At 37.2% G+C, this 23,917-nt stretch overlaps 1 protein-coding gene across 2 annotated transcripts in view; it reads left to right on the plus strand.

Annotated features, from left to right (window-relative positions):
• The window catches only part of cwo (transcription factor cwo), a 235,221-nt gene extending 213,363 nt beyond the window's left edge, over positions 1-21,858 (plus strand). The window contains exons 1-4 of one of the 2 annotated variants that reach the window (XM_067145117.2): positions 5,971-6,119; positions 11,351-11,540; positions 15,383-15,601; positions 17,312-21,858. In XM_067145117.2, coding sequence (XP_067001218.2) covers positions 6,015-6,119; positions 11,351-11,540; positions 15,383-15,601; positions 17,312-18,471 — 1,674 coding nt within the window. In that variant the 5' untranslated portion in view covers positions 5,971-6,014 and the 3' untranslated portion in view covers positions 18,472-21,858. Of the gene's footprint in view, positions 1-5,970; positions 6,120-11,350; positions 11,541-15,382; positions 15,602-17,311 lie in introns of those variants that run through there. The other variant, XM_067145109.2, reaches the window with a different exon arrangement.
• Positions 21,859-23,917: the final 2,059 nt, after the last annotated feature.

Here is a 23,917-nt window from a genome sequence, read left to right on the forward strand (position 1 = left end):
TGTTCGGATGCCAGTCTTCCGATTTTCCCTCTGAACAATGCGATTTTTATTAATTTGTTGCATAGCGAGATCTCAACCGCATTTTTTTTTTTTTTTTTTTTGAGACGACTCCAAACAACATATATCATATCATATCATATCTGTCTATAGGTCAGGGTAAACTTTAAAGAATATCTAAAGTATGTACCAGAAAAAAGGTATATTGTGTAATTTATGGAATCTCAGTACCGGGAAAGGGTAAGTTGCATAGATCTATGAAATTTCGTTCGGAAGTAAGATTTTTCGCAAATATTTAATGTGAAATTGGGAGATGTGAATGGAGTAGTGGAAAGGCCCCAATAAAGCTCATTCAGCCAACACTATGCAAGCTTTAGCATTAGTGCGAAATGTTCGTTGGTCATTGGGGATTAATATATCAGTTATAGGTTAATGCTTTAATTTTTAGAAACATTAGCCTACCTTCTCCAAAGGATCTATCATTGGTAATCTAAACAAGAAATCATGCGTGACTATTAATGTATTACATCAGCCGGGCATAATAATAATAATAATAATAATAATAATAATAATAATAATAATAATACGGACTGATAACCCATTAAAGACCATGGCTTATCCAGACAAGATCTCAGGAGACTGAGTGAACCCTGTTGCAGTACTCAGTCCACTGTCGGCAGTCCTGAATATGGTTTTCCGTAGTTTCCCATTTTCACACCTGGCTGTACCTTACTTAAGGCCACGACCGCTCCCTTCCCACTCCTAGGCCTTTCCCATCCCATCGTCACCATAAGAGCTATCTGTGTCGGTGTGACGTAAAAACAAAAATTGCAATTGTAAGTACGCAGTCCAGAATGAAAATCCTTGAACTGGCCGGAAATCGAACATGGAGCCTCTGCGTAAGAAGCAGGCACGGTACTTCTACACCATAGGCCTGGCATTACTACCGGCACTACTACTATAGTACGCGAACCTTTTCTTGAGTCCTGAGCTCCATAGTGCTGAATGGAAACTAGGGCTCAAGAAAAGGTTCGCGTACTATACCACTACTAGCCTAATTTTTCTCCTTTTTCAATCTATCCCAGGTATTTCTGGTGTCACTAGAGCCATCCAGGCCCAGTTTGTTTTGGCCGGAGTTTCAAGGTCTGATGCCTTTCCTGGCGCTACGTGATTGTTCAGGTGAAAATTCCAACCTAGAATCGACCGGGATTCGAACCTCAGCCATTCGAGTGGAAAGACAGCTGCTAAACCACTGTGCCAATAATAATAATAATAATAATAATAATAATAATAATAATAATAATAATAAAAATAACTTTGGTCCAATATATTTGTAGCAAATTCATTTCTTGTCTGCACAGTGCATGCACTCGAACCTGGATACTGTATTCACTCCATCATATGAAAAATAGACGACAGTAGAAACAGTTCTCTGGCAGTTCTCGTATTGAACACGGGAAGTTGTGAGCGGTCACGTGTCAGTCGAAAGATCTTGGCGTCACCTTCTGGAACACGTGTCCCATGCGGATACTACTACAATGGCAGTTAATTTTCTTTCCTCGCATTCTACGTAGGCTTCTTCTGGACTAAAGTGAATGATGCTGCTGTTGTTTATAATAATAATAATAATAATAATAATAATAATAATAATAATAATAATAATAATAATAATAATAATAATAATTCAATAAAACAAGTACTTTTCAGTAATCTCCGTTTCTCAAAGAACGGACCGCCTAAAATGGCTACCACTTTACCTGCTCCTGCATATTCGCTTCTCGCTTTGAATTGTTTCAATATATAATTACGTAATTTCTATCTTAATTCTCCCTCCCCTCTATTCTGCGGATAATGAAAATGAAAACCTACAACCTGTTTTCCAGTTATTGACCGGGTCAGGGATGTAATGAATGAAACATATATAGGCTGTTATTACAATGGGGTCGCCACTCCCAAGGTGATTTATTAATGAGTGATAAATGCTATGAAATGATGATGGAGAGTGTTGCTGGAATGAAAGATGACAGGGAAAACCGGAGTACCCGGAGAAAAACCTGTCCTGTCTCCGCTTTGTCCAGCACAAATCTCACATGGAGTGACCGGGATTTGAATCACGATATCCAGCGGTGAGAGGCCGACGCGCTGCCGTCTGAGACACGGAGGCTTCTCTGCGGATAATATTGACTTGATATTAAATCGGATCACTTTTCCCCATTGTCTGAATATAACTATTGGTGTTCGTCCCTAAATTTTAACTTCATTTCTCCTGTTCCGTTTATCTTCCATATTGAGTATTGACTAATACCCAGTGGTCGAACTTGCTCCATTCTTATCTTTATTCCAGGAACCAGTTGACGAATCATATGAATTTGTTACCATATGACATTGCTCGGTGTTATATAATATGACACAATTATGTCAATACTTGAGGATATTTTTAAGCGTGTAATTTTGAGTAATTTTTCCGAGTCTTGTCCATTATTTCAACTCGTCCAAAGAAAAAAAAAATCACTCTGTGAAGAATGCCATGCAAGTGTCTTAGGTTCTTAAGGTTTCTCGAAACTAGAGATTTAGGCAGTTTGTCTCATTTTCTAAGTATTTAAATCGTGTTATCGTTTATCTGTTCATTTAATATTCTAGTTTCCCTACTAAATTTCAAAAAAAGAAAAAATTGCTTATAGCATGATTTGTTTGTTGGATTCTTCGGCTTTTATGGACGCGGGTCAGTGGTTGCAAAGTACATTTCGGCGTACAAGTGGCCACGGCTGGTCCGTGGTCCTACATATCTGTACTCCGACTGATAAACCGAGCTCTAGCGAGCCTGTGCACCTCTGCATTCGGGAGACGAAGGGGGGATGGTCCCCACCCTCGGCTGTCCTGAGAACGGTTTTCTGTGGTTTTTCATTCTCCTGCACTAAGGCGAATGCCGGGACAGTTCCTAGTGTAGGCCACGGCCGCCAACCCCCAACCCCCTCACCTTTCCTACACATCTCCATCACCACCACAAATCCCCTGGCTTGAGAAACGGCTTCACCGTGTAAGAGATCCGCCTCGCCCCTCAGGGGAGCAATGAAAACAATTTAGTAGTAGTATTATGGACGATGTTAATACGGTGGAGTTGAGCAACGGGGCAGATCTGCCGTTTGATGAGATAGCGGTAGCAATTATTTTGCTATTTCTTGTTTCCTAGGTGTATTGTTGACCGCCAACGTCGAGTAATCATAAAATCAAATCATTAAATGATCACTCCATTAATTGTAGGAGAAGGCTTACCCTAACCCGCTATGCATGCTCTACTTGGCAGGTTGCTAAGCGACTAACACTTTCATTAACATTCTGATATATGTGATTTTCATCCTTAGAAATGAAACTGCATGCAGCCATGTTTGGTTACTACCTGTCAAGTCAGAGAGTATACACTTCCTTTGATCATTGAAGAATATTATTCTGTGCTATATACTCTTTGATCCTCTGACCTTCCCCAGCTTCTTAATATACTCAACAGATGGCAGAACTTTCCTAATAATTTACATGCTGCTAATAGAAAATATCAACGTACACTCAGACGGGAAGTTCGACTAGCCCTCTGTATGACCATTACTACTGTAGTAATAAAGCGCAGAGATAATCTCTTGAAAAAGTGGGTGTCTACTTACCCGAGCCAGTATTTAGTCACGGCCAGTTGCATGTTGCGCTATCTCGGGCAAGATCGTTTCACATCCTTACAGTGGGAATTTTGAAATGAAATTATTTACGTTCCTTAGTTTGGATTCTACTGTACTTAAAAACTAGAGGTCCCGGGGCTATGTTCACGATATCAGCAGTCGCATAAAACTAAGCTTTTATCACTTCTCATTTTGTAATTCCATAAACATTATAACTGATTGCTTGTCCTTTTCTTCAGGGGACTTATGGCCGAATTTCACAACTTTTATAGCTTTCATTCTATCTTTATGTCTTCCATCTCTATAGCATAACGTTTAGCGTTAACATATGTAGTCCTCGGATGCCCGGGTTGGATTCCCGGTACTGTCTGAGATTTACAGGAGGGCTGGTAAATGGTTTAAAAAGGTACATGCAGGTCACCTCCATTGGGGATGCAGGCATGGCCGTGTCGAGAAATACGACACTTGTTTACTTTGTCACATTTATAGGTAATTCTTTTCTTACATTAATTGTTATTGCAAGTGTTATATTATGGTTTTATTTGTTAAGATGGAAGTCATGTTTATTTTATGTAGGCCTAGTTGGTTTAATACTCCCGTATGTTGAAATTTCAATTGATGAAGTATAAATTTCATTGAAGTGTACAATAGACTTTCTCTAGATTTGAAAATAAAGTTTTTAAAATCTCAGTGTTTAAAAGATCAAGTGTTATAATTCTGTATATCAAAAGTCGTGCTAAAATTTAAAATTCAGTGTATTGTAAAATCCAGACCAATTTGACATCCTTGCACGTTTGAGAACATTGTCATCATATTTTCAACAAATGTTGACAAGTTATTACTTTACAAGAATAAATTTGTACCTGGGGGAAATTGGAATTCGAGAAAGAACTTATGCTGGATCTCTCAGTACTATATGCATCATGTTATTGACATTAAGACCTCAGAAAATATATAAGTAGCTGGAGTAGAATCATTTGGGGATAATTAAAATAAATTAATGTATATTGGTTTTATGCCTCACTAACTACTTTTACGGTTTTCAGAGACGCCGAAGTTCGAGAATTTTAATTTTAATTTTAATTTAAATATTTCAATCCTCTTGTCTTTCTGGCTTTGCGAGCCCAAGTTGTTGGGTTTGATCTTGAGTCAGGCAGTGGTATTTGAATGTGCTCGGACACGCCAGCCTCGTGTCGATTTACTTGCATGTAAAATAACTCATGAACTCATTCGGGACAAACTTTCGGCACTTGAGATCCGAAAATTGTTGAATTTCTTTGTGGGACGTAAAGTCATAAAATTATTATTAATTAGCTGCCATTCCCGTACTGCCAGAAATTGAAAAAGGCAAGAGGGCTGGTATGTGGTGAAAAAGGTACATGTGCACCTCCATTGGGTGCCTGAGAAGAGCTGCACCACTTCCGGACGAGGACACAAATTTACATTATTATTATTATTATTATTATTATTATTATTATTATTATTATTATTATTATTATTATTATTATTACTTCCTACTTGTTTTACATCGTACCGGCACAGGCAGGTCTTACGGCGATGATTGGAGAGGAAAGGAACTGACCATACACTAAGGTACAGGTACAGCACTGACATTTACTAGGTGGGAAAATGAGAAACCACGTGAAACCATCTTCATGGCTGCCGTGAGTGGGCTTCGAACCCACTGTCTCCTGAACGCAAGCTCACAGCTACGTAATCCAAATGGCGTAGCCAACTTGCTCGGTATTATTTACTTTGTAATAAGGAAAATAAACATTTTGTTCGTGTTTACTAATATCGTCTCCCACCCTCTCCTATAACTATGCACATTCATCATTGTTATGGAAGAATAACATTCTTGCTGTTAAGGATTTCAGGGGAAGGGGTGGTGTCCTGGATCGATAGCGCTCCCATGACCTAATATACGTCATTACTGCCTACCACCTGCTGTATTTAGAGGCTTAAATTTGATAGCGTGTCCTGACTGTACCTGATTGGAAACTTCCCTTCGTAGGTCACTCCCACCAATGCATCATTCATCTCTGGTTGGCCTGGGACTTTCTCCTGTTAACAAACGTGATTCTTTTCGAGAAGCTACGAGTGTACGATTTATGAATAATGCTGGGCATGCTGAAGGACTCGTGATGTGCAGTGCTTTCCACATTTGTGTTGAACAGCGCACAACGTGAGCCAAGTCAACAACTGAAACGCGCCTCCACGAGTTGGGAACGTGACTCCTCCACGTGATAGAACACAAGCCGCGCCTTCCTATAAAGCTTGGAGCATCCAGACGCTGCGTTTCATTCGTTGGAAGCAAGTAGTGTAAGTTGTGTGTATCACCTTGTTGTCAAGATGGTAACTCACAACGCTGTGTTATTGGAACAACATTTACTCTTAGCGGGTGATCCGCCTGTTAATCAACAACATCGAAGTAGACGACGCCTGCTTAATAAAGAGGTACAGGTGCAACGCTCCTCGCAAAGTGTTCCCAAGTGTTCTCCTTGACTCACGTGTTTCAGCGCGTGAGGCAGTCACTATAGTTGGTTACACTATGTGTGCTGATTTTTTTCTGATGTGTTCTCTGAAAGTGAATAATTAACTTACATAAATTGTGTTAGATTTGAGGGTTATCAAAAGCATTGAATAGTGAAAGTGGCGTAATTCAAACGATGACCTCACTGCTCGCATCGCAGTTATGATTTTAATAGCAACAACACAGGAAGATCTAACTTAACATTCGCAAGTTTGATTGTTGTGTGAAGTTACTGTTTTGAGTGTGAAAAAGTGTCTTTCTTGTCTGATAGTGCTAAATCTAAAATTTCCCTCTTCCTCTCATACACAAAGTTAAAATTTTAATATTACAGACTTAATACCGCATTAAGTGTATACATTTCATGCCAAGAAAACAAGAACGCCTGTATACAAATTTTCATAGGTTTTACGTGGAAGTTATTCTTCAGATAACTTAAATTTTGCAGCTTAAGAAAAGGAATTGTTGCTAGACTCTTAGATACAATCTCACAGCGAATATAGATCCTAAACTATTGCGGTAACTGTAATTTAAATCTATATATTTCCTTTATTGTCCCATATACAAGATAGTGTTATATCAAATTCGTTTTGAAAAATCCACATAGAGGATCAGAATCTGAAAGCATCAAGGATCAGGTGACACAATGTCCCAGTAATAAATTATCACTCTGTTCGAATGATTTTAATCAGTCGCCCAAAAGTATCTGGGAAGGTAATGAATTAAGTTTATTGCTATGTTTATATATCAAGTTAATTACAAGACAAACTTGATCAGGTATTAGAAACACTCTGCGTTGCGGGATCAGCTGTTCATTGATTATAGACTGTCTAAGAACTTCTTGTAATAGAACCTAGTAATACCTATATATTCTTAAAGGAATAAAAGTAGCATATTGTAGGATATATATACGGCGTGAATTTTTAACTTTACCAGGTCGAACAAATTATTACGTTGTACCGGCGCGCGTTTCTGAAGGGAGTGATACCTGATCGCAGTAAGCTATGGTTAGTGCTGCTGTAATTACGTGTCGTTTGCTTATTGGTGACTCGTGAAGAAGAGTGCAAGGCATGTTTGTAGTTTGCTCAGTTTGGACCTTTGGAGAGAATCTGCACTTTGTAGTCTGTTTCTCAGTACGAGTATTTTATAAGCTTATTGCCCTGTAGGCCAGACAGCTCGTATAATACGGCTCGTTGAAACTTGGGAGATATAGCCTATACAGTCACTGTATCTCATTTGCACGGACCGGGATTCGAACCGCAGTCGTCTCGGTGATAATCTAGTAACTACGCAACTCGGCGCTCACGCTCCCCGTGTCAGTAGCCATTCGATTAATGCCACCCTCCTCACTCCAATCATTCCTCTGGAATATTATGTCACCGAGACAGGTATTTCCTTAGTGGTTTATAACACTCGACGAGTCTGAGGTAGGGGAGGGGTAAGACTGGGAAGGTAGCGGCCGTAGCCTGGTCTGAAAAAAATGGGAAACCACGGATAACCAACCAACTTCAGATTCAAACCTACCATGTCCCAAATGCAAGCTTACAGCTAGCAGCTAAACGACCCGTACTCGCTCGGTGCCACCGGTAAAGAATCCTTGTCGCCGCTCTTGGTACCTACTGAGGTCACGCCACTAATCCTTGACTCTGGCTGGAACTGAATCACAACGACCTCGTAGATCTAAATATAGTTGTAGACGGATACCTACATGGAACTCGTGTGTGGGAAGCTGGAGATGTAACATGGAAATATTTCGTGAAATTTAGCACATATTGCAATCATCATCATCAGCATCAGAATAAATTATTTCTCGGACTAGTAACCATGGGCGCCCGCAAGGGGGGGCAAGAGGGGGCGCTTGCCCCCCCCCCATGGAATTCTAAAAAGTTGATGTTCAATTGTTTAATATCATACCAGATTATTTCATAAACTGAACTTACTGACAGTCATCTAGCATCTGTTATATTCGCAAATTTCTGTAAAAAATTTAATGTTGCTGACGTTATATTGGTATTTATATTCAAGAAAATTGTTAATGTGCCCCCCCTTGGAAAAGATCCTGCGGGCGCCCATGCTAGTAACGTGGCAGCGGGAGAGTATCAAGGGACCCTTAAATTATAAACAAATTTATCTAAATAAATTAAATCCTTGTCCTCCAGTGTGCATTGTGGTGCTTGTCGCCTGTTTATTCACAAATAGTGCCATAATTAGTAAACAAACATTGTTAATATCATTTTATTCGTGATCCTTATTGAACAGATTACATTCTATTGACCTGTTCTTGGTTTAACGCCCGTCCTAACGATCTTAATCGACTTTTCTCTCTACGCCCAGTCAGAAGTATAGTAAGTAATCCATCAAATAGGCCCTACTTGTTTTCCATTCACCGAGCTTACTGTTCATCTTGTGGAAGGGGAGATAGTGGGTTCGAATCCCACTGTCGGCAGCCCTGAAGATGGTTTTCCGTGGTTTCCCATTTTCACACTAGGCAAATGCTGCGGCTGTACCTCAATTAAAGCCACGGCCGCTTCCTTACCACTCCCAGGCCTTTCCTATCCCATCGTCGCCATAAGATCTATCTGTGTCGGTGCGACGTAAAGCCACTAGCAAAAAAAAAAGATTCACGGACACTATTCACGACAGTCCGTAGGGGCAATATAAAGTCTGCAAGTTGTAATTTCTCGGTCTCAATAGAACTTGGAACAATTTCAACATTTCGGGAGAGCCTTGTTGAATTAGAGAAACTCTCATACCGAGCAAGAAGGCTTCATGGTACGTTGTATGATTGAATTCAAGTGATGGTGGATTTGAACTCTTGTTGCCAGCTTTGAAGATCATATTCTGCGATTTCCCATTTTCACACCAGGCAGGTTGTGGTCATGGTCGCAACCTTCAGACTCTTGCGATCTCCCTGTATGTCGAGTTGTATTGTTACCTGATTTAAGGTCTCTGGATATCGTCATTACATCTAGAAAAAGACATTAACTTTTATTTCTCATAGGAAAGTTTTGATGCACTTCTTTATAATAAGGAAAAGGGTTCATATAGTTGGGCAAGTATGGAGTCGAAATGTGTGTTCTGTTCAGAGTCTCGTTGAAGGGTTTTTTAATCCTGAAGTTGGAGGAGGGATGGCTCAGCTCGTGAGTTCAGTTGAGGACCTTTCTGATACGAGAAGCAGCGGTTCCGGTCAAGAAAGCTTAGCTGACTTTGTGACACTAATTTTTGTAGGTCATTTGACTGAATAGCATTAGTCTTTGCAAGCCAAAGCCTTTGATGGGCTGCATATATATGATTACTTAGAGCAGGATAATGATTACTATGTTATGTGCTCTTGGCAGCATGACAGCTGGTGAACTCTTGAGTTATTCTCAGCCTGCCATTCTATTGAGTACCCCAGTAACTTATGTACCTCAACATATACAGGAGCTGGTAGGAAGCTATCAATTCATCCTCAGCCTATGCACCACTGCCAGTATCACACACGTTAAAGATTAACACGATTGTCCTCAGCCTACCTTCTTGTTTGAAATTTCCTCTGCATACTGCGCCCCTGGTTCTGCAGTATAACAGTTACCCTTCATCCTCAACTTGTCTTTCTGCGGACTGGGAATTCCAACCCCTGCATCCGGCGTGTACGTCTTTGAGCTGCATTGTTTCCTGATTCAAGGTCTAAGCAGATTGAAACCATTACTGTCTTGAGATGCTAGTAGTCTTTATTCTCAGCATTTTGAGCAGTAGATTTAATTCACATATGAATAATATACCATGGAAACTTTAGTGGATAACATTAAGGTGTTATAAGATGTCTAGTAGTGAAATCTACTTGTGGTTATTATATCAGGAAGCCAGTGCTGGCGAAGTCTTCTGCCATGTGGTTCTTTGAGATTTCTCGCTCAGTTGGCCCAATAAATTCTGTGTTCTTCCACAAATTTAAGGACCGGAATAGGGAGAACAAAGGGAATGTGGATCAAAATCGTATTCTTACTTTTTCATTTCCCCCCACCCTACAGGAAAATGGTGCCTAATAAATAGGTCGCAGCAGCTTCCTTCTCATTCCTAGCTCCTGTTCAAAACAGTTACAAGTACACCCACGACTTTGTCACAAATTATCTGACAAGATTTCAAATATGCCGAGTTATGGGACTGTTTGATCAAGATATTTCATGGAGTAACAACAAAATAAATAACTGGCCAAGAAGGAGTAATTATGAGATGCAAGCTCCAAAGAAAGCACAACAGCACCTTAGCTGTGAATGATTACACACTTGGCTCAGAAGAGACTAAAAGAGATCAAAGCCATGATCACAGGCATCCAGTATCAAGGTTTACACAGACAGGTACAAGAAGGTCCTTCACTTTGGATTTAATGATCTCTTCTGTATATATATTATAAAAATACATATAACAACTAGATGGCCAGTGGGATGCATGTACTATAGAAGACATTTCTAATTTACTTCTTGTTTGTACCATGTGGTATAATACTTCAGAAAGAGTTGTCCCAGGTCTAGTAACTATGCAGAATGAAATTACCATCTGTTAAGACCACTCATTCATTGATTTAAAGAAAGGAAATTATATTATTCTTCAAACTCTTGAGGCTGCTGAAAATGACAAAGAATGCGATTCAAGTTCTCTGTGATACTTCTCCAAAAATGAAAATGAATGAATAAATACAAACTAGTAAATTATTTTGGTACAAGGATATAGGGGTGATTTGAAACTTTTCAGTATGCATATCCCCCAGTATCTGCTAGTAAGGTGGCTATTGCAGTGGATGAGATCAGTGAATGATTGTGCTTCATAAATGTCATGTATATTGAAGAAGTACCCAACGAGGCTGAGAAGGTCCTCTGTATTAATGAACTTAACAACCACTGAATGTCTAAAAGTGTGGAGCAATCAGTGACTGTTATTTCACCCCAAGAGGCTACAAGGCTGTCAGATAAACAGATTTCCTAGCTCTTAAAAATGAATACTATTATGCTTGGGAGCAAATGAAAGTTGACCTAGAGAAAGTAGACAGAAGAGACGGAGAGGAGGAATAATGATAGAGATATTATGTTGTACTATCAGTCTTTTGTATGCTGTGTCCATTTAATTACTTTTAATTTCTTTTTTATGATATTTTCTAATAATGCAAAATTTTTGTTTTCAGGATCCAATGTCGCATCGCATCATTGAGAAACGTCGCCGAGACCGGATGAACAACTGCTTAGCCGATCTCTCCAGACTCATTCCTGCTGACTATCTGAAGAAAGGACGTGGTCGTATTGAGAAAACTGAAATAATTGAAATGGCGATCAAACACATGAAACATCTGCAAATGCATGCCTGTCGCCAACTAGGTAATTTTTAATAATTAATCAAGTAAATTTAGATATTATATTTGTCTATTGCGTAGTCATATTATCTTTTTGATGTTCATCCCTCAGTTTTTTATATTCCTTTGAGAAATAAGGCTATAGAGTGTAGTTTATGCTGCTGTTCCTGTCTTATCCTAATTGTTGGAATGTGTAGTAATTTCATAAGAATTGAAAGTATTCAAGCATGTTAGACTTTTTCAGTCATGAAATATGGCAGCGGGCTCATTTGTTGGAATGCCACACTTCATAAAATGCTGGTTATTTCATGATTGAAATACATTTCATTCTTGATGATATAATATTCTCAGTCTGTGAAATTGTATACCCAATAGTTCCCTACTGTCAACTTGCATATGTCTCTTGGCACAAGCCAGAGAGCGAAGTGTATCCTCAACTGAAGTCTCAGTCTTAGTCTCATTTATGGCTCTGAGAGTACGGAAGCTGCTGAGATATGGGTAGTGCTGAGTAATGACATTCAAAGCACGACTAAAGCCAGGCATGCTGCTATAGCACTTTGTGGATCAGTGAGAAAAGCAGTGACAAACTACCTCACTTCTCACTGTGCTTTATACCCCTCATTACGGAGCTGTCTTTAGTTTTGTGCAGTTTTATTATAATTCTTGGTGGTACTTTTTGAATATCTAACTAGGCTTCAGGCTGAGCATCGTACAGACAGACTGAGAACATGAGTTTTGATTATGTATTAATTGCTAATAAGATGTAATAATATAACCTAGTCAAACTGGGAAAGAGAAACTAGAATGATTCTTGAATTTGCAAGAATTCAGACGGACAGCCTTATGAATTATAGTCGTCATAAAATGACAAAGCCATTTTCTTAAACAATGCTGATGATACACAAATGGTTTATAAAACACAGTGTGTATCAGCACACATTAATTTAATTTATCAAAACTGTTTTTTGGAATTATATTCCATCAAAAGAAAAATTCTTAAAATTACATTGAAAATTATGTAAAACATAGATGAGAACAGTAGCGGCGATTAGGGGGTCCTCGCACCCCCCCTCCACCCACACCCTACCCCCACCCCAACTTTATGGAGAAACTATTACATTTTTATTCCAGTTTAGCTGGATGAAACTAGGAATTATTAAAAGAAAGCAATATGTGCAAGCCCTGTTATCTTATCAGCTAATTCTTTCCTTTATTTTCTTTAATAATTAACAAAAATGTTAGCAGAAATACACACAAAATGTCACTCGTCCGGGCTAACCGATTTATATAGTGCCATACTAAGTAGTGGAGACTTTACCTGTTCTGTGCGGAAGGGTAGCAGGGGTATATATATATATATATATATATTTTAAAGGTCATGGACACTGAGGTATGATCCACTCACTTGCTGAACGCATTCGTCAGTCTGGCAGTTTCTTTAGTGTCTGTTAGTTGTTAGTGTGTAGTCAAATACTAAATGATTTTAATTGTATAATTACACCGTATTTCTTTTTAATTGTTATGAATGTAAAATATTGTACCTTTGGTGAAAGTTTTATTGTACACTACTGAATCAAAATCTCAAAAAACTATTATTACTGCACTCAATCTTTATCTCTCTGTTGAAATTAGCTGAGAGAGCATTAAAAAACTTACCATTTTGTAGCCTTTATTTTAGTTTTGGTGTATGTTGTCCACAAGCACAGATCATCTTGGCCACCAATTTTAAACTACCGGTAATTTAAACAGTACACTTTATGTGAATACTGTCATCTATGTTTTAGATAATTTTATACGTAATTTTAAGAAATTCACTGATTTTTTAAAATTTTATTTTACGCCCACATTGGAACACTGAAATCAATCTACAGTATATACAATCAAGTCTTATGAATATTGGTTACAAATTTGGTTGATGTTTCTTCTTTTGTTCCCAGAAATGTTTCATTCTCTCTGACCTGGCTGCCCGTTCTTTGTCAGTTATGTTGTACTGTTTGCGTGTATAGGTCTTCAGTTTAAGTGTCACGTCGTTATTTCTCAGGATCCTCTTCTCTTCTCTGTTTTCAATTTGTTGAATTGTCAAGCCTAATTCATTTAAATCTTCTTGGACTTCTTTGAACCAGTGATTTTTAGTCTTACTTTTCTAAAAGTAGTTGAATAAACGTTTGAGTATCCTAGTCTCTGGTAGTCATAACATGTGACAGAAAAAAGCAACTCTTCTTTTCCGCATTGTATCTATTATAGACTCGGTCACCTGGTATACAACTTCATTAGGTAGTAATCGCCATTGTCCATCTACTTGGTGTTTTTTGTTTAGAATTGTTCTAATGATTCGTCTATCTATTTTCTGTAATTTATCTGATTATAGTTGATTTCGTATTCAAATTGAATAAGGTTTCACTAGCATAGGTTGCTTCAGGCTTAATAACGGAGTTGTAGTGTTTAAATTTTGCATTTATCAAGAGAGATTTCTTCTTGTAGGTTGGCCAAGTAATGTGTTGTGCTTGTTTTAATTCACTGGTAATAGAATATAACTCCAACAACTGGTTTTGATAAATTAAATTATTGTGTGCTGATATAGGTCCTGTTTTATGAACCATTTGTGTATCCTATTTATGTGTGTTCCTGTTTAGAAAACATGGTTTGGAGTAGTTCATATATTCTGTCTGTAGTTTTTTAGTCTTACTTTTCCAAAAGTAGTTGAATAAACGTTTGAGTATCCTAGTCTCTGGTAGTCATAACATGTGACAGAAAAAAGCAACTCTTCTTTTCCGCATTGTATCTATTATTGTTATTATTGTTATTTTATCTGAGACTGCAGAAGATCTAGAGAAGTTGCTGAATGGTATGGATGAAGTCTTGGGTAAGGAGTACAAGATGAAAATAAATAAGTCCAAAACAAAAGTAATGGAGTGCAGTAGAACGAAGGCAGGTGATGTAGGAAATATTAGATTAGGAAATGAAGTTCTAAAGGAAGTAGATGAATATTGTTACTTGGGTAGTAAAATAACTAACGATGGCAGAAGTAAGGAGGACATAAAATGCAGACTAGCACAAGCAAGGAAGAGCTTTCTTAAGAAAAGAAATTTGCTCACTTCAAACATTGATATCGGAATTAGAAAGATGTTTTTGAAGACTTTCGTGTGGAGCGTGGCATTGTATGGAAGTGAAACATGGACGATAACTAGCTCAGAAAGAAAGAGAATAGAAGCTTTTGAAATGTGGTGTTACAGAAGAATGCTGAAGGTGAGATGGATAGATCGAATCACGAATGAAGAGATACTGAATCGAATTGGTGAGAGGAGATCGATTTGGCTAAATTTGACGAAAAGAAGAGATAGAATGATAGGACACATCTTAAGACACCCAGGACTTGTTCAGTTGGTTTTTGAAGGAAGTGTAGGTGGTAAGAACGGTAGGGGCAGACCAAGGTATGAATATGACAAGCAGATTAGAGCAGATGTAGGATGCAATAGTTACGTAGAAATGAAAAGATTAGCGCAGGATAGAGTGGCATGGAGAGCTGCATCAAACCAGTCTATGGACTGATGACTCAAACAACAACAGTTAGCTATATGTTACACTCAGATTTCAAGTGATTCAGTCAGAGGAAGAGACATTTTCTTCTTTTTAAATTTTTTTGGCTCCTAAATATTGTTTGTTTCCCTTTTATTTTATTGCAGATAGTTTTTATGTTTAACCCTATCTCTAAGCCTAATCGTCTTCATTCTTTCTTGTAGTTCCCTAGACAGACATAGTGCCCATTTTCCTCACTCTCTTCTATGCAGTAAGCAGACATTCTTTAGGCCTAGTTTTATTGTGTGTTCTTTATTAATTTTTTTTTTTTTTTTTTACATTTATTTTCAGATACATGTGATTTAGCTCAACAGCAGAATCGTGAAGAAAGTGCTGAACAACATCCACCTGGTGGTCCAATTGTTGTAGAACATTATCGTTTGGGTTATCAAGAATGCTTGTCAGAGGCCATGCATTTTATGGTAGAAGTGGAAGGATTCTTTGCTGGGGACCCATTGTGCGTTCAACTCATTAACCATCTTCAGAAGCATTGTGACAGGATTCTTAAAGGTGAATTTATGTGGATTTTGTAGTACCATGCATTTTATTAGTGATAGTTGTCTTTTCGAATATTTCAAATTTAGAGTTTACTTTTGCTACAGTTTTGTCCAACGGTGGAATCGGAGGATAAAGCATTAACTACACTAGAACAAGGCCATAATGAAAATATTGAAAAAAGATTACAAAGCATTACTGGAATGAAAGTGATTGAAGAAAATGTTTCTGCAGAAAATCTGTTGTGCTTTTATCTTTTTAATCCATCCCATATTTTCTATATAGTCTATGAGACATGAACACTGAATTCAGTACTAGAAGACCACTAACCTTCTGAGCCATAGAAAGTGCTATTGGTTGAAAACTGAATGATAACAATAATTATGAAGCAAGAAGAGTTCACATTAAAGCTGTGTTAGATGCATATTTACACACTCACCTTTTCCCTTTCCACCGTAATTATATGAAGCATGAAGTTATATCTTGATTTTTGTTTAATGTAGATTAGTTGTTAGTGATAATATTCCATTTTCTTACTTTTAATTTTATGATTCACCCTCCTTTAGCACCATGTAATGATATGTGTCTTATTCTTGGTTACTGTGCCAAAGATAATTAAAACCAACTTTTTTGTTGTTGTTTTCAACTTATTTCTCTTTGTGTCTTGTTAAGAATGTCATACAGTGAGTTTAGAACTTTAACCAAGGTATAATGATGTATTTTAATTACACTAACTTATTTAAAACTCAACACATATGTTTGTGTGCTCAAATTCTGTATTAATTTAAATTTATAACAAAATTTTTTAGACATGCTCATTACATTGTCAAAATAATATAAGTAGGATTCTCTCAAACTGGCCTCTTGCAATTGTTTCTCTTCCTTTTATGCCCTTATATTTCCTTGTTGGTGCACTGTCTTGGTAACCCAGAAAAGAACTTTTGGGACCACTTAGTGGAGAAAGGATTATATTTTTACACCATTTTAGCTGCCTGAAACTAGGAATTATTAAAAAAAAAAAAATTGTACAAGCCCTGTTGTCTTTTCAGCTAATTCATTCCTTTATTTTCTTTAATTATTAATGAATCCAGGTACTTCTTCTGGTCTCTACATTTTCTGCCCCCCACTTATTCCTAATCGCCACTGCTGTTTGGGACTAGCCTCCCTTACTTCTTACTGTTCCTCGTAGACATTGCGGCTCTGTTGTCTGTTCTGATCATGGGCATCTGTTATTATGAAATTTCTCTTACTAGATCGTGACTCTCTGGTATAATATTTTATGGTATTTGTAGGAAGCTCTGGGCTCCTCTGCTTCATCCTAAAATCTGTCACTCATTCTAATGAAATATTTTATGATATTTATTGGTAGACCAGGGTTCCTTTTTGTTGTCCCAAAAATTTCCTCAGTTTGTTATATTTGCTGATATTTCTCTTCCTGTTGTGATGATAACATAGATAATATTCAGTTGGTGTGAGACTTTTGTGGTTTTCACTAAATCACAGTACGGTATCAAATTTCTTGAACATTAATTTGTTTTTCATGGGTAACACCATTGTAACCATAATATCTCTTCCTAAGTTTTCCCTTTTGCTGTGACTGAAACCTTGAGTTGCATTGTGTAGCATTTTATTAGACTATGCTAGTGAATAACTGGACTTCAATTTTTTAAATCTGCTGTTATGTACTACACTGTTCAAAATAACAAGAATATGATTTTCTTTTAGGAGATCGTCTGAACTTTCCACGCACACATCTTGGAGAAACCACTAGTACATCGTCGGGCAGCACAGGGAGCGGCAGCTATTCTCATCATGGAAATACCATTCCTCTGGGTAGTTCTGGACTGGGATCTAGTTCTTCACCAGGATCGGGGTCAGGATCGTGCAGTGATTCCAGTAGAACAGAAAATAAGGACTCTGGAGTAAATTGTAGAATACCACCTGTGATGCAATCAGTTCCAAAACTGCCTCCTCAAGCTTTGATAAGTGAAGACAACGGTTATGAAGAAGGATTAACACCACTGTCGGCACCCAGCCAGCTCCGTGAAATGCTGACTACGACAAATTTAACCAGTCACTCATTTGCAAGTAATGCTTCGATCACTGGTAATTCCCAGCACTCTGCACATCCAAACGTTCATCCTGCAGTATCACCAGGACTACAACACATGATTGGACACTCAGCAACAGGAATGTCTGATCACTTGCCAGTTAATGGAAGTTCGGCTGCTTCCTTGTATAAGTTCAAGAACAATATTAAGCAGCGTTTTACTGCAGAACACCATTTTGAAGACAGAAGAGAACATACAGCCTCTGTAAACTGTCAGGACATGTCAGATAGTCATTATGTCAGCGCTAAACGGCGTCGATATACTTCAGAGACAAATGAGGATGTTGCTGCTGGAAACAATCTGTTGACTCTTTCAATACAACCGCCAGAAATGACCAGGCACCGTGACAGTGAAACATGTTCAGTCTCCTCCTGTCCACCCTCACCTGTTCCTAAATTTCCTCAAGCAAGATCCCCTTCTCCTGATACAGCTGCTCTGGCACCACTCTCACCACATAAACCCCTTTCCAGTCCGAGTTTTGGTATTCCAATATTTGCACTTCATTCGAAAGGTTCATTTTATATTCCTTTAACTTTAGATGCAGATATGCTTGGACCTTATCTTGCAGACTTAGGACACGATGCAGAAAATTACAATACGTCAATGGTTTTGCATCCAGTAACAATTTCTGTTAATTTCCAGTACGCTAATCATGTAAGGGCACAGCCCCGACAGCTACAAATCAATCCGTGTTCGTCTAATGTACCGTGGAAAAGTGAACCAAATGGTTTTTACCCTATTAAGTGGTCAGTGTGTGCATCTGAAAGGAACTAATGTGGGATACGTATTCCCACCTCGAGGAGAAACTGTAGTATGTAACATAACAAATGCAGTTTGCAGGGTAACATTGAAGCTGTCCATTTGATATTACTAATAGCCTTAATGCATACTGCTATTTACATAAAATGGAATCTATTTATGTAATGTTGGAAATATGTACCAAAGCATTTATCTTTGTTAAATGTTCATCAGTATTGAGTTGCTTTTAATGTATTTGTTAAATGTATATAGATATATGAAATGTTGAATCAATTGTATTGATTTCTTTCTTGTGTAAAGAAGGGTAATTACAGTGTAAAGACTGATCGTTCTCTGCAGGAAGTAGCATTTTTTGTTTGTTTTGTTAAAACAGAAAAAGGTGTTCATTCAAATGAGAGCAGATAGTGTACTATTCTCAAACAACAACAACAACAACAACGATGACAACAACAACATCCATTTCTGATGGTGATTGTAGTTTAAAGGAGCATAACAATGTGACCGTTAAGAATTAGCTGAGGATATATTTATTTTGTTCCATCATTTTGCAATATTTTACATGGCTTAAAAAACATCCACCTGTAATTCGTGCTCATTTTCATTCATATTACTTAACATATAATGTATGGCTGCATTTCACCGTTAACTTGGTATACAGAATGTATAATTTACTGCTATATTTTAGCATAACATTTTCAAAAGTCATTAATTAGTAGATCTTTGGAAGGAGAATGCCCATTATAAGTTTCTTCACCAGAACATATAGTACATTTGTTTAAGAGGATGGAGTAGATATGGGTATTTATTACCATCATAAAAATTCCTGTGTTTACTGTCAAAGTAACATAAAAATTTTCATGCAAAAATTCCTCACAACTGTCTAGGTTTGCAGCTAGGAGTGCTGACTGTAGGCAGCTACAGTAGTATGGCCTGTTAACGGGAATGGAACATAACAATTGATGTGCAAGTAGTCTTGGTGACGTCAACTCAAAAGACTTAATATTTCAGCAGTCAAGACCATACAGTGTTATTATCTTGAATGTTAATGTCCATTACGTTGTGATAATAGAATTGCACAGATTTGTGTTGACTTCATTACTCTTTTCTGCGTGGTAAATAAATTGGAGTGTTTTCAACTATATGTAGGGCCACCAACTTTTAGAATTTGACCACGAGTTCTCATCTATGGGCTCTAGGCTCAGCTACAATTTCTGCAAGTAGAAACTTTCAACATCTTTCAAAGTCTTCACAGTAATAAATATCAAAGAAAAATGGTCAATTTCATGCAACTAAATTATTGAACCTAAAACTTCTTGTTGGGTTAATATACATGAAGACAGTCTTTTTGATAAAATTACTGTTTTGAATAAAGTTTTGCATAAATTTGATGATTATTGTTGTAATGATTCATTAGATCAAATATGGGTGAAAATATTTCAAAACTCTCTCCTTATCTTCTTGAAATGCTGTCAAATATAATGTCTTTAAGCCTACCAGTTAGCAGTGCTTATACTGACTGCATATTCTCTCTGATTTCCAATCTGTGATCTGACAAGCATAATAAATTAAGCATGAACTCAGTGAAGGCATAATTATGAATTTAAAAAAAAGACATCAGCAATTTGTGGAATATCTAGCTAAGGATGATCAAAGAGACCTACTAAAATGTTGTCGAAGTATTCAGAAATACAGCTTTAAGTTGAAAAGGAATACAAAATGAAGGCAATTTATGTTCATTTTGAGATTTGAGAATAATAAAAGTAGTATTATTTTCCTCAGAGTTAAGATTAGTTGAAAAGGCTAGCTTATTTACCATTAAGAGATTGTAATGAAATCAGTATAATTCTGTGAATTGATATTACTGTATTTATTTATTTATTTATTTTGATATTCTGCTCTTATTGGTGTTGTTGCTATTATTATTATTATTAATTATAAACCATATTTTACACATGGTATATTAGGGCTATACGTAATGAAATGTTAGTTATAATGTTAATCAGTTCTTAATCAACCAGAAGATTTAAGTTCAAAACCTCTTCAGTCTTTCTGGCCGGTTGAATTGTGTAATAGCTGACTGAATGGAGTCGCTAGTCTGTTGCCAAGTTTTTTGCACATTTTATATCTGCATCAGATTGATTTGAAACAATCCAAATGTACTTAATTTTTCCTATATCAAGTTACATTTTACTTGCATCCCATAAGTTTCTTATTTCTGCAATATTGTGCTCTTAATTTATTGCCATTTCCTTTCATTACCAAACTTGAAATAGTATTTATTTTGCTGTCCCTAAATACATCCCAAGTCTGGTATTATCCGCACACTTTATCTTGGTGCATTTGTGTACGGGGGTGAGGAGTAAGGAGGGAGCTGTCCCGGTATTGATAGTGCTGCCTGGTGCTGACAACAGAATGAAAATGAAATCTGAATTGAATCAAGAATATGATCGATCGATATGAAATTTCTAAACCGTTATCATCTTAAGCCAACAACTATGTCACATACACATTATATAACATTATAAAACATTTCTCGATGCAAATCTTGTTCCTAGCATAAATTCTATACTTTGGCTTTGTTGTGTAAACAACAACAGTACTAGTACGTAAAGTGTACGCCAGATGTCGCACAACGATGCTTAAGCGATTCATAGCTTGTGTTTCAAAGGTTGCCAGTACGAATCTCGAAGATCGCCAAGGTCGACCGATTCAGCACTAGGGTGTAAATGCACCAAGATAAAGTGTGCAGATAATAGTACTTCTTAAATGTTTAAAGAATGTCACCATACAGTATTTCATCAAATCAAATCAAGTATGTTACTTAAGAAACAACAGATAAAACCAGTGTATGGCTTGATTTTCTATCTGTCTTTTACTTACCCTGGCTGGTGTTGAAGAAAAATTATAATCATTCATGCAGATAATAGAAAGTGTTGAAATTCATACCATGTGTTGAAAATTGTGTTCATAGAGCAGCTTTGGAACTATATCTAGCTGGATCTATTAGTAACTTATTTGCTTACCGGTACTGTTTTTATAAGATGTAACTAGTAAATCGCGATCATTGAGGCTGTTGTAATGATATTGGGTAGGCTTTAAAGTTATCTTGTTTTGTGAAGAAAAGATACTGATAATTCAGGCTGTGATGTTGGTAGTGAATGACTGATTTACTTTTTTTTCTAAATTATGTACATAAATGAGTGTACATTGAATGTGTTTATTGATGTATTATCAATATGGACTGAAGAAATATTTACTGTTTCACAATTACTCTTTATGATAAGTATATTTGAAAGTTGATGTTTGAGAGATTTGAGAGATTGGGAAATATATAATAGAATTCTTTATATGTATATAAATGTTAATGTACAGTTACATTGAAATAAATGACTGAACTTTTTAGAATTTCGAAGTAATCCTTTAAAAAAATGCATGAGCAAAAAATACCTGTAAACAGAAAACTGTAAATACTGTTGCACTAAAATCAAACCCAAGCCCTCATCATTCCTAGCAACTTCTTAATTTTATTGCCTTTCTACAAGATATCTTTAGACAAGTACTTATGGGATAATTTTCTTATACTATCTCATGCCCCATACTTTACAAACTTAGAAAATACCCCATTATGTGAGTTATTATTCTTGTTACCACCAGGTGGCAGGAGAGGGGAAGAAGCAGCAGGGCTAAGACACTGGACATATCCACACCAAGAACATTTTAAATTTAAAATGTATTTTCAAAGCTATCTTTTATTCTTTTGTTATCTTTTCTGAACAACAACAAATAATAATAACATAACTTGAACAAGTAGGATATTTACAATATCATAAGTCTTAACCGGGGAGAGGAAGCTCCCATTTTACAACTTATGACTTTTAAGTCAAAATGAGACTTGAGACCAGACCACTTCAGAGGAGTAATTGAAGCTTAAACTTCGTTTAAATATAGAGAAAGAAGTTAGAGCTTCCAAAACAAAGTCACAATAAGAGGGAAACCAAACCCTTGGTTTCAAATAATTACGTATCAGAGCGTCTCGAACACAGAACTACATTTCCAATTTTCTATGGCTGAACGAGCCAAGAATTCACATTAGGTACCTCTGATATTACACTTAGAGCTCACTTAACTCTTACATCACGTGACACTTGCTGCTGTTACTAAATAGGGGAGTCACACTCAAAATACAGATTGAAGGATCTAGAAAAACAGGAGCCGAAGCTCATACTAGACGGCCAAGAAAAGGGAACACAAAAGGATAATCAAAAGTCCAAGAACAAAACTAAATGGGATGCTGAACACCTCAAGCGATCTCATGACTCGACTTATCATAAAACGCAATGGGGCAGAAGGCCTGGTGACACAGAGGATAAGCCATACTACGCGGTGATTAAGGCTAGAAAGAAAGTTGAAGTCTGAAAAGCACAATAGAAATTTAGAGATAAGAAAAGCTTAGTTGCCAGAACGCAAAAGTGAATAAGGGAAGCGAGGGTACACACTCGTTCGTCCTTAAATTACATAGTACCCACTAGGGGGTTTTACACTCAATCTGCAGACAGCCTAGAAACCTAAATAATGCAATCTAAGAACCCTACATTAAAATGAAAGGTAATTGCAACACTGTCTAACCGTCACATGCTAGAGGGAACGCTGATTATCTTCCCATCGCCACGTGCAGATACGTTCACATTTTAGGTTAAATTACTGCCTACCTTATCTCTGCCCCAGCCTCACCCATTATCTCCTTGGGAGGAGAACCTTACTTCATGTTGCACAGTCCCAGATCCAGATAGATACATGAGGGTCAACGTAACCGTTTAAAATGCTTCTATTGAAAAGTTTGTAAAATGTTAATGAACCCCTCTTTCCCTGTACCCTTCATATGTCAGAAGATTATATATGTATAAATGGATTACTGTTAAGATAGACAGCTCAATGGATAGTGGTTTACAGTGACAGTAAGGGGGAATGGTGGCAATGGTGTGATTAACTTTCTTTTGCAACTATAAAATATCACCTACGTGCGCACTGTTGCTTAAAAATTATTAGACCATACCCAAAAATACTCTGAAAACATGCAAAATATACAAAAAGCATGTATGCTTTACTTACTACATGCTTCATATGACAGAGTAGGTATACTACTTCGGATAGCCTCACACAAATATCGTTAATGTGGTATTCCCATGTCAGCTTGGTGTCAGGATGTAATCCTAGAAGTTTAACATACTTTAATTCATTCTCCTTGACTTTTGAGGTTAAAAATCAGGTTTGGAGTTTTCCCTTCATCAAAGAGAAAACCATTCTTTACACCATGATTTAGCTTCCTCAACAGCAACAATAGTTCATCAAGGTTTTTACATGAGCTCAGGAAAGTAGAGTCGTCTGCATATAGGATAGTATTTGTTTGTACATTCTCATCTAAGTATTTATCATGATCAGAAAGGGAAAGGGGCCAAGGATG

Source organism: Anabrus simplex, chromosome 1, assembly GCF_040414725.1.
Source record: "Anabrus simplex isolate iqAnaSimp1 chromosome 1, ASM4041472v1, whole genome shotgun sequence".
Classification (NCBI taxonomy): Eukaryota; Metazoa; Arthropoda; class Insecta; order Orthoptera; family Tettigoniidae; genus Anabrus; species Anabrus simplex.